Source organism: Benincasa hispida, chromosome 2 (assembly GCF_009727055.1).
Source record: "Benincasa hispida cultivar B227 chromosome 2, ASM972705v1, whole genome shotgun sequence".
Taxonomy (NCBI): Eukaryota; Viridiplantae; Streptophyta; class Magnoliopsida; order Cucurbitales; family Cucurbitaceae; genus Benincasa; species Benincasa hispida.
The window spans coordinates 49550915-49568460 of record NC_052350.1 but is presented as its reverse complement, the minus strand read 5'-3'; the positions used below and the strand labels follow the sequence as shown (position 1 = coordinate 49568460).

Genomic DNA, 17546 nt, shown 5'->3' with positions numbered 1-17546 from the left:
AGTAAACAATATAGTTATCTCATCTTTACTCATCTTTATTAATAACTTTAAGTTAAGTGATGATGTAGAATATTCATTAAATAAATGTAGATCAATTTGGCATGGTGTTTGCAGATATGTCTAAACAAAAGTTGGTTGATTTATCATTGAGAAAACTATTAGTAATGGCATAGATATTTGAAAGATATGACCAAATTATAGAGACTAGATTAAAACCGAACATGAATTGTAGTAATGAAATTGACCCTCATATTTACGCTTTAACATAAAATAATGCTTAGGTCTTTTAAGTTCAAGTGACCAAAAGACTGATTTGTTAAAAGCATCTATGAAGTGAAGAGTAAACTATCAATTTCTACTTTTGATCTTCCATAGAATAATTAAGATTAAAAAGAAAAAAGAAAGAAAGAACGAACTTTCAGCTTCTACTTTTAATATTCATTTATGGAATAATTAAGATTGAAATAAAAACAAGAAGAATAAAGGAAGAAAAATTGATAGTACAAAACTCCATTATTGTAAGATCGAATATAGATAAGTACAATAAATCCATTAATTTGCTTTGTGGATAAAAACCAGCAGCGATTAGAGCTGTTTTTAGGTAGCAGCCACGTGGGTGAAGTGGAGGGGATCCACAAAGAAATATAATAATAATAAGTTCGAAAAATATCAATTTAGGGTTGTATTAATTTAAATTATAAACTAATAATTGTGTCAATTTAGAAAATCGTTCGTCCATTTACTATAATTATCATTTTCTAAAATCGACGTTTAGAAAAGTCCACGATGTTTGAGAATCAGTGCAGGAATGATTTTCAAACATAATCGTAATGAAATATCAAAATTGATTGGCTTATAAAAATTTAAAAAATTGACTCAAATCATAAATTTTCCATGATATTAGTCAAACGAAATCTAAATGAGGGTGTAAATTGATACAAATACAAAAGTTCAAGATTTTAATTAATACAATCCCAAAATTTAAGAGTAAGATTCATATTTGACCTAAGTTGATTACAAATTTAGTTCTACATTTTTTAGCTTATGTTTATCTGATACCTAAACTTTCAAATGTGTGATTAATACGTTCTTAAACATTTAAAATATCTATTTTTTTTTTTTCAAATAGATCTCTGGCATATATATAAATTATGTATAATTCTTGATTCATTTACTTTGGAACAAACGAGTAATAGAAATATCCATGTTCCTCAAGATTCCTAACCTTGATTGATTCATCAAATGTACAAAAAAGATTGAATAAAAAAACATGAGTAATGAAAGAGAGAGAGAGAGCTCCAAAATCTAAAGCAACTTGTAAATTTTGTCATCCTGAGAAAATAGACCAACAAATTTTCATCTTTTAGAAGCTTTGAATTATACACTGCTGCTATACTTTTCACCTTCTCAAGTTCACAATGGGTGATGTTAAAGCTGACAAGATTCTGGATTGTATTATTCATCAAGATTCATCACTGTGAGTGACAATGGCTTCAATTCTATCAAGTGAGGCTTCCAATCTTCCTGAATTCATGTTAAACAATGGTTCACCGGTTCCTAGAGCCCTGTCGAAAACAAGGCCAATATTACGGAAATCAGCTGAGAATTTCTATAACAATTTAAGCTCTAGTTAATGATGATTTATAGAGATCTTTGGAACAGAGATTATATTGAGGATGAATATTTCCACACCCTGTAATTTCAGGAAGAACATAATCTGCCCTCCATCCGAAGCGGAAATCCAATCCTGGAAACGGGCTAATTGATGACTTGTTCCGTATGCGAGATACACCATCTCCACCTAAACATGTGGTTAGCTTCCATTTCCAACCAGTGGCATGCATCTGAAAATTATGTCCGATACCGACCTATGGTTGTATTTCGAGAAACAGAAAACAGAATTGAATGTCATCTACAGTACAGATTGAAAACCACACACTTTCTTCTTTTTGGGTAAGACAGTATAGTGTAGGTGATCATATATAATCTCCTTTTAGCTATGATATACGAAGGGCTCTGGCTCTGTTTCCTTACAACAAGTGGGTTAGAATTTTTGTACCTGAAGATTTAGAAACTTGGCAACAGGAATCTTTTTGGAAAGAAGACGTATGTCTTGACGAATTGGCTCGTAGATAAATTTCCAACGCTGATTTGGATATAATGGCTTCAGAACAAGCTTAGCTTCATATTCATTACATGGCGCATTATAGAACTGAACCAAATAACCAATGCAAATCCATTAAATCTAAGAGTACACAAATTGACATGAACCATGCATACTGCATACAAGAGTTTCAAAGAATGTAAAAAACAGGAGTGTATTACCCTCTTATTGTATAATACAATCTATTCATTTCATAGACATAGTTAACCATCAAGTTCCACTGTTGCAAAATGACCCATGAGCCACAAAGACTCATAATAACATCGAGAAAGCTTAACCACAGAAAAATAGTATAGAACCAACCTCAGAAACACAACTACTAAACTCTTTAACTAATTTATCATCAATACGAGCATAGTCTAGTGGATAAGATATTGTTAGAATGCCTTGAAACATAATTTGTATCCATATTTATGTTATTTACAATTTTGGCTTTATGGTTTAAAAAAGTGCGCTACATAAACTCTTTAACTCTATTGGCGCCTCTTAATCTGTATTATATGATATGTCTATCTACTACAAAATCTGATCACTCCTTCTGCTCGTGAATATAGCTAACACACTGTCAATGAATCACATAAATCTCTTTGTCGATTTTTCTATTGTACGTTTTCTGTTTTTTTTTATTGTCAACTTCATAACAGATACCAACTACCATCTTAAAAGTCGATAGTTCGATATTCCACCCTCCAATTGTTGAACTCAAAAGGGAGGCAAAAAACTAATGTTTATCACTCAAACTTGTCACTCAGTTCCAAACAAAACGAACTAAACAGTAAGAACGACCTTCATTAAATGTCGTGCACCTTTACTAGTTACACAACATCACTTTCAAACATGTACGTTACACTCACACCTTATGCTCAAGAAACTACAAGATGTGAAGGAACGCAAAGAATACATGAGACCCTACAAATTCAACTTGGGATCAATCAGCACCAGTGAACTTACTATTCGCTTCTCACTTCCATTTTTCTTTTTCTTTACAAAGGAAATTGCAACTTCCTAAGTTCATCCTAGTTGTCTAAAATTAAACTATCCAGAACCCAGATGTTCAACAAAATCTCTCCAAAGTCCAAACTACAAATTAATATGACTGATATGGACAATTAGCATTTTCTATATAATTTATGCAGCTACTGTCATAAAATAAACTACAGCAAAGCCTTAAAAATGCAGCCCACAGAAGCAAAAACTATCTAAGCAACACTTAGGCTAACAATTACATCCACCAAAGCCACAATTAGCAGTATAAATATATCTTCAAATCATCTGAATAGTGAAACATAGACCATATTTTGAAGGGGACAATACAATATCAATTCTAATGAGATCTAAAAAGCATCCATAGTTGTAGAATTACCTCCAAATTGATACCGACTCGAAAGCCTTGCAACTCTTTGCGAAACTTCAAGAACAATTCCGAGGGCATCAAATTGATACTGCAAAGGTCTTCCCAAGAAGTGGGTTCGTCGCCACTTGATCCGGAATCCATAGTGAAGCAATTGGAACTGAAAATTTAACAGAAATCAAGAAAACCGGAACCATTTTCAGTGAAATTCAGCCACCAAAAACCCCTTAAACCCGAAGAAAATTAGACATAGAACCCAGAAAAATGCTTTGATTTTGAGAGGAAAAGAGAATTGGAAGTCTTGAAACTAACATAAAATGGGCAATTCAGCGCTTATGCATAGATGTATAGCAGGAAGTGCAGTGGGTTGGGGAATACGAGTTTAAGGGAGGGGCTGATTTTTGAGTTCTCGTTCAGATATGAAGGAGGAGAAATTCTCACGGGTTTGTATCTTTTATTTTATTTTATTTTTAGTTGTTAATTTTTAATTTTTTTTAGTATGGGGTTTTTGTAATTTGAGGATTATAAATTAAGTTAATTTTATCGAAATTGGTTAAATAATAACAATAATTTTCATGTAAAAAAATACAATATCTGAGTACATTTTTCAAAATTAAGCGATGTTTATCGCTCCCTAATCAAATTGTTGCAATGGTAATTGATTTTTTTTATTGTTCATAACTTACAAAATATCAGCTTTAATAACTTGTTTTTGTTTTTGTTTTTGACTTGTTTTAATAACTACTTTAATAATTAAAAAAAAAGTAGCTTTAATAACTTGTTTTTATTTTTGAAATTTAACTAAGAATTCAACCATTGTACTTAAGAAATATGGAAATCATGGTAAGAAATGAGAAGGAAGTAGGCTTAATTTTTAAAAACCAAAAACTAAAAACGAAATGGTTACCAAACGTGGCTATAGTTTTTCAAATTAAATGACAAAAATAGGGTAGTGGAAAAAAAATTTCTAAGATAATGTTGTTAGAAAAACAAATTCTTGATTTAGGATTTAGAGTAAAAATTATTGATAATTTTGGAGTAGTTGAGTATCTGAAGGAAATCTGTATGGTACATGATTTCAAGACTCCGCCTCATCCATCACATTGACAGCCAACGTGTGGCCAACTCTATGTAGTCACTAGGGGTGTTAAAAAATCGAAGACCTCAAAAACCGAACAACCTAACCCAACCCACACTGGTTTGGGTTGGTTCTAAAATAAAATGGTTTCGTTTGGTTTTTTTTTTTAGTGAACCCCAGCAAGTCGGTTCAGTTCGTGAGTTTAGGGGAGAAAAATTCAGTTTAAACCGAACCGACCTAAATAGCCTCAGCCCATATAAATGTTTTTAGAGTTCTTTCACCTGCAATGTTGTAGATCACTTAACATGTGTTCCTATAGTGATTAGTGAAACCATTTTGGACTTTTTCAATGTTCCGTTTCGTCTTCCTTCTCGTTCTTCATCGTCTCACCATCATTTTTCTTCACAGACTCACAGTCGCCTCTGTCTCTGGAACTCATTCACAGTCGGTCGCTTCACCTTCTTGATCTTTCGTCTTCGTCATTTTGCATTCCATTGTGTTTCTTCACCGTCTGACTTCTTCTTTTTCACTACCCGACCTTCACGTCATGTCGTTGCTTCACAACGTTTACTTGCCTTCACGCCGTCACTGGTTTGCCACCCAACTCCCTTTTTCTTCCTTTTATTTTCTTTATATATTTATTTGCCACTCGTTCATGATTTACCTATGCTCAAATTTTTTTTTTCTTTATTTATTAATATTATAGATGGAAAACAGTGATTTGATCAACACTGAATCATCACCTATAAATGTTCCATATGCATGTTCTAAATGACAGTTATTGGCAAGAGAAAATCAACTAGGCCATTAACTTTAGTGTGGAATCACTTTACAAAGATGGAAAAGTCTAGCATTGAAGGTATTTTATGCAAATGTAACTAATGTGATAATGATTATATTTGTGACTTCATATGGTACTAGTACCTTATGGAAGCATTTGAGAAAATAATGCAGAAATTATCCATTCAGAGAGCAACCTAAAGGGAAAACTATACTAAAGTTTCAACCTAATGAAACTGATGTTAAAGATACTATCAATATTAATTTTTTTGTCTACTGCCTTTAGTCAACAATGAGTTAAAAATGCATGTGCTAAGATGCTAATATTGTCTAAGATATCATTTAGATTTGAAGAGACAGTAAGGTTTAAATATTTTTGTAATGTTGCATATCCAATGTTTGATATTCCTTCAAGAATCACAATTGCTAGGGATATTTATCAGGTGTATGTGGATGGGAAAAAAATTGTTGAAATCAACTTTAAAAAAAAGTGGTCAAAGAGTGAGCCTAATGACGTGAATAATTACCTGCAAGTGAATATGGTCAAGTTATAATATATTAAACTAGCTTAAGAGGTTGAGTATCATCCTTAGGGATCAAACAAACAATTATTACTTATCTATTTAGAACCGTATCGATTTTAGCTAGGGAATTAGAAAGTCAAATGGGGTGATGTTTTGATTGAATTACAATAAAACAAGATAACAAGACAAACAAATGTAATTTCAGAATTAAAGAGTGTTCTAGGGTGTTATTTTTCATTACATACTGTTGAACAATACTTAGGTCAATCATGGAATTAAGCAATACCGTTTATCTAAGATTATTGTCTTTCGAAAACAATTCTTTCTCATACAATCCTAAATGATAACTAACATCTGTTGGGATTACTGCCCTAAATCTCATAGGGTCCTATAGCTTGTAAACCTTGTATGAACAAACTTGTATGTGATTAATAATATTTGATATTTTATTCACTTTGTTTATAAAATATGTGATATTTTAGTTGCATTAACTACAAACCAATAAACTAATATTCAAGGTTATCGTTGTAACTTAAACATGTATGTGGAGACATACAGGTGGATCATGTTTAAGTGATAATCTAAATGATCTGTAGTATTTGGATAAGGCTGGGTACCTTATCCTAGTGACACTACGAGTATGGCCCGCTTTGTAGATGTTACAAATGTTGTAAAGTGCTACAAATGATCTAATCCTGGTCATTCATGTATTAGACATCCGAGGGAGGATATTCTATATAAAGGAGTTTGTATAAGACCGGACCACAAAATGCTTAGTCTCATTATATAACGCCGTTCATAATAAAGACTTTCATTTCACTAGGATGACCATAGGTAACATGATCTTAATCTTGAGTGAGTTGTGAACTTCTGCCTATGAGAGCGGTCTTTTTATTTGTATAGGTGAGAGTGGCCAGATCGCCAACTCAACAAGCCTACCATTTTGGGGATTCATCTGACTGGGGAGTTGGGAACTTAGCTACACAAGATGAAATTCACTCATTTCCTGAAATAGGAATAAGTAGATAAATTGCTCCCTTAAGGGCTGATTCCGGGTCTTGAACAATGTGGCGCCACACCCTCTCCTGGCCCGAGAGGGGTTTAGTCATAGTAGGACTATGATCTGTTGTTCATTAGAGGGATCAGTGGTACTTAAGGAGTTAGAGGTAACTACAGGGGAAAAACGGTAATTTTGCCTAGCTAAACTTACGAGCAATTTGTGAAGGGTTATCGTACTATTGATTGGTTATATCCAATGGACATAGAAATATATCTGTAGTGTGAAGAGTGCAGCTGTCGGTCTTTAGTGGAGTGTCCGATAGTTAACGGATGGTGGATAATGTAATTAAAGAGTTTAATTAATTATTCACGTACTGTTGGAGCTTCAAGCTACAGATCCATAAGGTCCCCTTGGTAGCTCAAAAGGATTTAGTTGAGAATTAGTTTTTGGGTTAGTTTGAATTGTTCAAATTAATAAGAGGAAATTTAATTATATATGATATAATTGACATAATGTATTTGATACGTTATAGTTTAATTGGAGGAATAAATATTTGAATGTGATTCAAATATATTTTCTATGAATGAGATTCATAGTGTTTAAATTTAATATGATTTATATTAAATGCCATAAAATAGAGAAAAAGAACTATAGTTTATATTGTATATGATGCAATATTAAAACTATAGGTTATAAATATAATATGATAAGTTGGTTATCATATTTATTTACATTATTTATTATTTTGGATAATTAATCCATTTTTCTCTTTAGCCACTTTAGTGGGTGGTTAATTGGTTTTTTTTCATGGAAAAAGGAACAAAAAGAAAAAAAGGTTTTCTTCTTCCTAAGTAAGCTACAAGAAATTACAGAGGCTATACGATAGACACTCTTGACTACATGATTGAAGCGGAAACTATACGATAGTCATCTTCCTCAATTGTCTTCCTTCTCCAAACTTTCAAACTCCCTCCTAGCTAAAATTGTCAGAGCCCACCACTCCTGGATTCTCACCCTAAGAATACTGAGGATACCAAGTGGTAGTGTCTTCAACCTTTTGGTTCGCAATTTTATTAAAGAGGGTCTTCAAGTTCTTGTTGTTGTTTGAAGAGTTCGTGACTATTCAAGGGTTATACGAGAAGAAGTGTTCTTCAAAGGTATAATCACTTGAACCTCGTTTCTTGTTTAAAAAGCATGTTGTAACTTTATTTAGAATGCTTAATCTATATGTTTACTGTAAATTTATGTTTTCAATCAAAATGGAATTTGGATGATCCGCTCCCACTTATGGATCTCTTGTAAACGAGTTCCTTTAATTGGTATCAGAGCTAGGTTGTAGTTCTGATTCCAAATTCCATTTCTGTATTGAAATCGTTTACAGTTTTTGTGGGTTTTAAGTTCTGCATTGCGTTTAATTATTACATGTATGTGGATGGTTTTTTATGGATATTTCAGGGTAGTAATCTCTGTTTTTTGGCTTTCTGTTTAAATTACAAAAGTTAATTTGTAAGGATCCTTTGCATTTTTAGGCATTAATCTTGCAATTGAGTCTATATTCGTTTGGTTTGAGTCGTTGGTGAAGCTTCAGAAGTGAAGGTTTTAGTGTGTTCGATGGAAAAGACGAAATGGTGGTCGCATTGTGTAGCTAGAGCTAAACGATCATTTAGATTTGGCTATGCGTTCGTGTAGCATCTACTAAATGATCGCATAGCTAATGCTATGCAATCGTGTAGAGTTTTCTACACGATCTTGTTGCGTTGGCTGTATGATTGCGAAGGCGCTCGAGAAATAGCTGATCGCGCGGTATATGATACTCGATGCGAGGGTTGCATGCTAAACGATCGTGTAGACTATCATGCTCATCGCATAGTCAGTAGCTACACGATCGCAAAGTATATGATACTCGGCGCATGCTATTTGATCGTGTAGACTATCATGCTCATCGCATAGTCTCTAACTACACGATTGCATGGTATGTGCTACTCGAAGCATGTTGCATGATTGCGTGGACTTTCATGCTCACCGCATAGTCCAAAGCTATGCGATCATTGTTACACGATCGTGTATACTCGATGCTCGTTGCTCGACGATCAGGAGATTTGCTACACGATTAAGTTGCAAGGCTTCTTGGCGAGTAGTTCAAGACCCGGTTCACTTGTTTCAAATCGGTGGACTCAACTTTTGTAATAGTTTAGTCTTTTCCTTTCCGGTTTTGAGATTAACTATCCCGATCCATCAACTTTAATTAAATATGCATGTGATGTATGCTTATTATATATGCCATAATGTATGTCATATAGTTTTAAAACCCACCATAGGTTATGCATTTATTTTCATGCATCATTTTATATTATAAGTCTTATAATATATTATTATGCATGTTTAAATTACATAAAACATGCTCATGCATCATATAATATAAGAGTTATAATATATGTATGTATGCGTTATAACATATCCATGCATCATTTATATTATAAATGTTATAATATAAGGTTGAATGCTTGTATGGAATGTATGCTATAGTTTAATTCATTACTTGTTTATATAAAAGTTATATATTAGTAATGAATGAACATTGCATGAAGCATGACACTACCTTAGGTTAATTTATAATTGTTATAAATAACGTATGTATGTCTAGCTTGCAATGTTAGTTGATTTTAATTGTTTCATTTATTAATCATTTATAAAGTGTTTTAAAATTTGATTGAGACAGACCTAAGATCACGTTTCTAATAAGACTAGAAATCTAAGTTTAATCTTTTAAATTGGTTTAATAGGATTAAATTTATTCCTAATAAAAGATTAGATATATAACAAATGTATCTATAAGGGATCTTTTGTCTAAGGCTGGTTCTTGCTAGGCTGGGGTATTTAAGTCGGTGGAAATGTCGCACCCCTACCTGGGAACCTACATTGAAAGGTGAATTAGAAAGATTTGTTACATGCATACACATTTGATGAAAGTCTGTTAAAGAGTTTAATAAGACTTGAATCAAAGTTGTTTAATCATTAAAAGAAATTGTTGTTTTGAGCAAATTAAACAAATCACTAAGATAAAATCAGTAGCCGAATTTTCTAAATTAATGAACCCTAGGTAGACCATTTAGTGGGAGGAAAATGAAGTATATGATACTTCACTTTAATGTCTACACGTTTCTCCCTAAAAGTTCACATTGTGAGATCCATCCTCGACCTCGAGGCACCTTGGGTGGAATTTGGGTAGGTCAATACCAAGGTGAATGGAGAGAATATTCATAGTAAGTGGGAGTGGGATGTGTGATAACATATCCCTCTATCTCTCTCATTAGGTTGGATAAAGTTTTGTGCATCGCCTCGTGGCATTGTGGGTGTCCTTCTAAAGTATGCCAGTTTTGCATAACTCTTTATTTGATCTCCAAAAATGGATATGGTTGCTTTAGTCTCTTATCCTAATCGACTTTTCCCTAAGGTTAGCTCATTAGGGCGAGACTCTAGAACCTAAAATGATGGGTTACACTTACACAAAATTGTTAAGGATGTTAGCAAGTTCCGTACCGAACAATGGTGACTATTAGATTCAGTTACAAGGAGTTGTTTCTGTCTAATGGTTGAGAATATCTCATTTCAATGAAGGGGCACTTGATCACCCTACGATGACTTTGTCCTACCTCACTAAAGCATCAATGCAAAATAGATATAACTTAAGGTATACAAGACTATTTTCCTAAAACATGATTGGTTTTATAAAACTGGTTTAATGCAAGTACACTTAATTAAGTTTGTTCATTTTTTCAACAATTTTATTTGGCTACCGCGACTTTAAGTTTTCTTGCCGCCGATAAGTTAACTAACGAGAACTATGCTAGTTGGAAAAATACAATAAATACAATTTTAGTCATCGATGATCTCAGATTCGTCCTCACGGAGGAGTGTTCTCCTATTCCAGCTCCTACTGCTCCTCGAAATGTTTGGGAAGCATATGAACGATGTACATGGGTGAATGAGAAGGCCCGAGCGTACATCTTGGCCAGCCTTAATGAAGTTTTGGTAAGAAGCATGAGTCCATGGTCACTGCACGTGAGATCATGGAGTCCCTGCGGGGGATGTTTGGACAATCGTTCGCATAGCTCAGGCACGATTCTCTCAAGTACATTTTCGACGGATGCAAGAGGGGTCATCTGTTGGGAAACATGTTCTCAATATGATGATCCACTTCAACATGGTTGAGATAAACAGGTCAAGCATCGATGAAGCCAACCAGGTTAGCATTATTCTGGAATCTTTACCAGATAGCTTCCTTCACTTTCATAGCAATGCTGTTCTGAATAGAATTGATTACAACCTTACAACTCTACTCAACGAGTTGCAGAATTTTCAATCATTGTTGAAAAGCAAGGAGAAGAAGGGTGAAGCAAATGTTGCTTCATCATCTAAAAAGTTCCATAAAGGTTCGACCTCTGGAACTAAGTCTGCACCTTCTTCTTCCAGCACCAGAAAGTGGAAGAAGAAGAAGGGTGGTAAGGGGAAGGCTTCTACTAACCCACAACCTACTGCTCTAAGGGGTAAACAACCAGTGAGGGTTGACAAGGGAAAAAGTTTCCATGCAACTAGGACGGCACTGGAAGAGGAACTGCCCTAATATTGGCAGAGAAGAAGAAGACTAAGCAAGGTAAATGTGATTTGCTTGTTTTGGAGACTTGCTTAGTGGAGAATGATGATTCTGCCTAGATTATTGACTCTGGGGCCACTGATAACTTAAGAAATACAAGTTATTTATACCGTTTTATTTAGATTATGCGGCAAAAAGGAGAAAAAGTTGCGTCGACCGTATAGAAATTGGCTTAGAAACGCGAAAATTGTAAAGTGTCGTAAGCACACCCGTTAACCCCATTGCAATGGAAAAATGGAATGTCTAAGTATTTTTTTTGTAGGAAACAGGTCACTGCATGCGACAACCACTCGAGGACAAAGAAAGATCAATGCATTTGTACCGCATGCAACAATTGATAAAAGGATCAAAGCAATTACACCGCATGCGGTGATCGATCGTAGATGTAAAAAGTGACGCATTCGCAAGGACTTTTGAAATTGTATAGCTTTTCTATTGTACGATTTTGACAAATATAAATATGGAGCAGAGCGGATGTTTCCACAAAGCCATGGCAGGAAAAATCAGCTTTTCAGAGTGGGACCACTGATGCAGAAGGTGCCAAGGTCTATAAATAGTTACATCAAATTCAAAGAAAGGAGGCTGGTCTGAAGAGACAACTTAGAGAAAATTCGGGGAGAAAGACAACACATAAAATTTATCCATAAACTTGTCGACATAAAATTTGAAATATATGCTTGATAACATGAAATGTGGTCTTATTATATTATGTCACACAACGCATGGATGATTGTAATGCAGGTTTAACATAAAATGATGCGATACTACTTCTAGATGTATACGTTATTAATGGAATGCTTGTAGTATGCTCTACGTTGTCACACGTTTCCTTGCATTGAAACCAAGTATAATTTCACCGCAAGTTTCTCGGAGTGATCTGAGGTCGAACACAGGGATTGCGTAGTTAATGCGTTACGTTCGTGATATATGCGACCGGGGGTTTTTCAATTCATAAAAGATTGGTATATACAGGTATTTAAAATTGCGGTAAAGTAAAGTTGCGATAATACAATAAAAGTGCATAAAAGTAAACCTAAACTATTATGATACAAGATACATGATACTGAGATTGAGACTGACTGTGAAGATTATACAAAGGGTCGTGTTATACGGTGGCAAGTCTTTATGTATGAAATAGAGATAGAAAGGATAATTAATATAAATATCGCAAGTTCATTAATTGCGTTAAAGATATGAATACGGTTCCGCTTTTCCTTGGCGTACACCTCTCAGTGATCGGCCATGCTCCCACATCTTTGTGGTGAAATAGGGATGAATGTAACGAACACAAGGTTGCTTCCATCTCTGGAAGTAATTCTTGCTTTAGTTAACACATTCTTCTAACCTTCTCTCGACAGGCAGAATGGCATTTTCACTTCTACTCTCACAGGTGAAGATGCTGTCTAGCAAGCTTTAGCTAAACATATTTATTTCTTTAGCATAGATTAATTTACTTGTTTAATTCATTCTAATTACCAAGGGATTAAGAAAACATCATGGAGAAAGCGATTAATGGAGGAACGAAAATAGAAAGAAAGATGGAGATGAAAATGATCATGACATTCCATACTAATATTTAGCGTCTGATACATGGTGTGAATGATAGAAAGTAAGAAAATGAAACAATTGATGATAAGAGATAGAAACAAATATAAAAAGGTGCCAACGTCTTGACACAGATCTGAACGGTGGATGTGCTTGCCGGCGGATGGAGTGAATGGAAGGAAGAGCTTCCCTCTTAGGCTTGCTCGTCCGGTAGGAGTGACCTTGGTACAAAGCTTCACGGCGGGGATTGAAAGGATTTTCCCTGAGACTCACTTCTTGGCCTTATCTCTTAAATCGTCTCGGATCTTCTCCAATCAGCATTCAGGCCAGTCTTTCTCTCAATATACAAATATCAAAATATGCCCGTCTCAAGTATATCTTCTCATAGAATTTCAAAGGCTATTTATAGGCTCAGTTTTGACTTTCTATGGTGTGGACCCCACTTTATTGTTATGGAAATTCCAGAAATGGTGGAATGAATATTCCTTCTGCTACGCGATCAATCCCATCAGAAATGCACAACGGTCAGCTGTACACATGTTTGAATCCTCCGCAATTGCGTTGCTCTTTTGCATCTTCGATTGTTTGCCTGCATGCAGTGTTGTTTTTTATTACCGCATGCGGTTGAAGTTGCGTTAATCGCTTAGCTCTTGATCGATTGTCGCATGTGTCGTCATTGCGTTGATCGTCTATTCATTTCTGAATGATGGGCGTAATGCGATGTAGCTGCGTTGTTCTTTTCTGTTGAGCTATGAACGCATGCGGTGACTTGATTTCCTGCAAAAAAAACTTGAAATATACTTTTCTACCATCGCAATAGTGTCAGTGTGTGTATTGACGACAATTTATAATTCTTGCATTTCTTAGCTAATTTCTCTACAATTGATGCAACTTTCCTTTCTTTTGGCCACAATATCTAAATAAAGCAGTATAAATAACTTATATTTCTACAAGTTATCAACAGACGAGACAAGACCGAAAGGTAAGTCTCTGGAGCAAGCAATTCATTCCCATTCCCGAAGAAGAAGCTCTGTGCAAAGATCACTTCTACCTGGAAAACAAGCCTGAGAGAGAAGCCTTCCACTCCATTCCTACCACACGCCGGCAAGCAAATCGTCTCTGATCGGGATCCGTGTCAAGACATTGACATGCTTTTCGTTTTTATTCTCATTTTCTATTCATCTACTGTGTCCATCTCTAATCTTTCATTCACTATCTACAACAAACGCTTATCTTTAGATTTTAATATCATTATCGTATTCATCGTCATTTCTCTGTTCTTCACCATACATTCATCATCCATTTCTTCCACCATGTGTAACTAATCCCCCAGGGTAAAGGGGAAGGATTAAGCGAGTAAGTTAATCCTTGTTGAAGAAATCAGCTAAGTTTAGCTAACGCATGCTCGACAACATCTTCACCTGTGAGAGCAGAAATGAAGATGTTATTCCGCTTCTCGAAAGAAGGTTAGAAGAATGCGTTAACTAAAGCGAGAAGTATTTCCAAAGATGGAAACAACCTTGCATTCACCACGTTCATCCCTGTTTTACCATAGACATATGGGAACGTGGCCGATCACTGAAAGGTGTAAGCCAAGGGAAAGTGGAACCTTAGTTGCATCCTCAACAAGAGTGACGAACTTGTAATGTCCTTTCCCTTAACCCATTCTCTTTCTGACACATTTCACAAGACTTTCCACCGCATTCATCAGATACTTTTGCATATCTTCACAGCCAGTCCTCAACTTGTATATTTAATTGTTTATTTATTTATTTGTTATCGCATTCTACTTTATTACCGCATCTTATTTTATCACTGCAATATATTTTACCGTAATTTACTTATTATCACTTTATTTACCATCACATTTTACTTTCATTCTCGCATTTTACTGATTACCGCATTTTACTTTTTAAATCTAATTCATTATTCTTTTTGTTTCTCAGTTGCATATATCACATCAGTATCGCATTAACCACCGAAATCCTCGTGTTCGACCTCAGATCACTTTGAGAAACTTGCGTTGGAATTATACTTGGTTCTAGCGTAAGAAAACTTGTGACACACGCACACTACACGAATGCATACTACCAAAGCATCTAAGCATCACCACATACATCGTCTAGAACGTAGTATCGCATATTATCATTATCACAAAGCGCATACGTCAACAACCTCACGAGTTGTTTGACACACACGATCATCCAATGAATCAATCAATTCAAATCAAGCTTACAAGTTTTTGGCGCCATTGTCGGGGATTGGCAATTTTTAGTGTTGAATATTTTTGTGGTATTGTCATACCCCATCCCAGACTATTCTCTGAGCCTAGAAAAGGCATGACTGCAGCAGTTATCAACCCTTTTGTTGACAATTACTGCCTAATAACTCTTGCAGAAATAACTCTGATACTAATGAACAAATTTAACAACCAACTGATTAAGTCAAGGAGGCAAATAACAACGGATAAATAGGCCCATTTTATTACAACAATGTAACATTTATACAACTCCAAGACTTAACAACAAAGATTATAACAACAACTATAAAACCCTCCGAAAGTGTAACTGTGGCTTGTGGCAGACCTTGACCTTAGCAGCACCCTGGAACTTCTCACCTTCCGCTACTTGGGGGGGGTTAAAACATAAAACATGGAAAACATGAGCTATAAAGCCCAGTGAGTGGTGCCTTTAGATAAATAAATAACTTTGACTACAAAGATATACTTTTTGGAAATCAATGCATAGTCAACAAGAACATTACTACAAGTTCACAATTATTTCTCCAGTTAGACTGTTGGATTATCCCCAACTCAACTGCTGGTTAAAACAATCAACCCCAGCTTAACCGCTGGTTATTACATAATATGATCATCTTCAGCTTTACCGCTGGTTATCCCTGGTATGATCATACATTTTTCCCCAGCACTTTCACACATATACTAAAGCAATGTATCAATAATTCCTGTGGAAACTTTCCCTGTACCCTATTATCCCGCCAATGTGCACATCGATTATTTTCCCTTTAGCTATGCTTAGGTAACTTGACTATATTTTTCTTGTCGGTCGTCACCGACTATCATTTCCTGCTGACCGAAGCCGACTATATATTTCTGCCAGCCGAAGCCGACTATATTTTCCTGCCAAGACCTTTTCAACATGCTAACTATACATCCCGGGTACAATTCAGTTTCCACACAAACATACAAGCAAATATCTTAACAAGCATAATAACAAGACAAACATATATCCCTGATCATGCCATTTTAATATTATCCCCTAATATATTACCTAATATAAGAATTACATAACAATACAACAACATAATAACCACTCACCTTGGTTGGTTAGGAACTTTCCTTTCGAAGTTCCTCTTAGGTTTCCTTGGTTCCTCTTTGAACCCTAAATTCCAGATTCAATTATCAGCTTAGATTACTCATGGTTCTAGAACTTATTTTAAGATATGTCCTTCTGCAAACATGTTCTAAAATGTCTTAGGAAGCTTATCTCAATATCTTAGCTCATCATAACTTCTCGTGGTTTGGCCTGAAACATCAAAACATCAAGACTGGCCCAGCTTACTTGACAGCTCGACCTCTTTGTCTTGTCCTCATTCTCCAGCCCATTTCCTGGAAGCTTCTTCTCCGGAAGCTCTACCCTGAAAGCTAGACTCTTCTAGCTTTCATATGGCTTTGAAATCACTCAAAACGCAAGAGTATTCTAGGAGAACATCTTGTCCTAAGTTGATGCTACTTCCTATCCTTCTGCTCGACAACATCTCTCCTCTTGGAACCTCTTGACCAATGCATGGTCTTGCTACCAACGCATAGTCTCCTCCCAATACACTCTTCTTTATGTCTTTTGAAGAGAATTGAGTTCTCAACTAAATTCCTTGGCCTTATTTATAGGCATCCAGGATTTCTCTAAGGTCGACACCTCCTACTTGGCCACATGTCCAAGTGTCTTTTCCTTACATTATCAACCCAATCTAGCATCAGCGCAACCCAAGGGTGTCTTGCTCCCCTTTTACCAACGCATAGCCCTCAACTTTGCATGTCTTCTCATGCATCCACCTCAGTTGCTTAAGGCTTAAGACTCCTCCTAGCAAGCCACATGTCTGGATGATGTCCTTCATATGCGTTCATCCTTCATAATGCGTCCATCCAACTCAATATGCGTTCAACTAGGATCATGACCAACCCCTTTCAACGCTACTACTAGCCTCGGATATCCAATGCATAGCATATTACCAATGCATAGCACATCAACTAACGCATAGCAAATCACCAACGCATAGTACATCACCAACGCATAGCAACTTTGGTCGACTTGGTTCTCAACTCAACACCTCAAGCCATAGCTCATCATTGCCTAGGATCTTGCTAAACATCTTTTATGACAACAAACCCACCTCATTAAACCTTGTTACCGCAAGCCTTAACAACGCAAGG

General features: G+C 35.5%; 1 protein-coding gene across 2 annotated transcripts; it reads right to left on the bottom strand.

Annotated features, from left to right (window-relative positions):
• Nucleotides 1-1190: 1190 nt before the first annotated feature.
• Nucleotides 1191-3978, bottom strand: LOC120071473. Of its 2 annotated transcripts, XM_039023783.1 has the most exons (5): nucleotides 3828-3978; nucleotides 3528-3675; nucleotides 2060-2212; nucleotides 1693-1868; nucleotides 1191-1565 (listed from the first exon to the last, which is right to left on the bottom strand). In XM_039023783.1, the coding sequence occupies exons 2-5, from the start codon at nucleotides 3657-3659 to the stop codon at nucleotides 1463-1465; spliced, it is 564 nt and encodes a 187-aa protein (XP_038879711.1). In that variant the 5' UTR covers nucleotides 3660-3675; nucleotides 3828-3978; the 3' UTR covers nucleotides 1191-1462. The 2 variants fall into 2 exon arrangements, with proteins under 2 accessions (XP_038879711.1, XP_038879712.1); XM_039023784.1 differs by lacking the exon at nucleotides 3828-3978 and having other exon boundaries at nucleotides 3528-3814.
• Between the last annotated feature and the right edge of the window lie 13568 nt (nucleotides 3979-17546).

Excerpts from the sequence above, each read along its gene's own strand:
- LOC120071473 (XM_039023783.1), bottom strand. The coding sequence starts at position 3,659 with ATGGATTCCGGATCAAGTGGCGACGAACCCACTTCTTGGGAAGACCTT. Across the intron at positions 2,213-3,527 it reads GAGTCGGTATCAATTTGGAG|TTCTATAATGCGCCATGTAA; the intron begins GTAATTCTACAA and ends TATTTGGTTCAG. Across the intron at positions 1,869-2,059 it reads CCAAGTTTCTAAATCTTCAG|GTCGGTATCGGACATAATTT; the intron begins GTACAAAAATTC and ends ATACAACCATAG.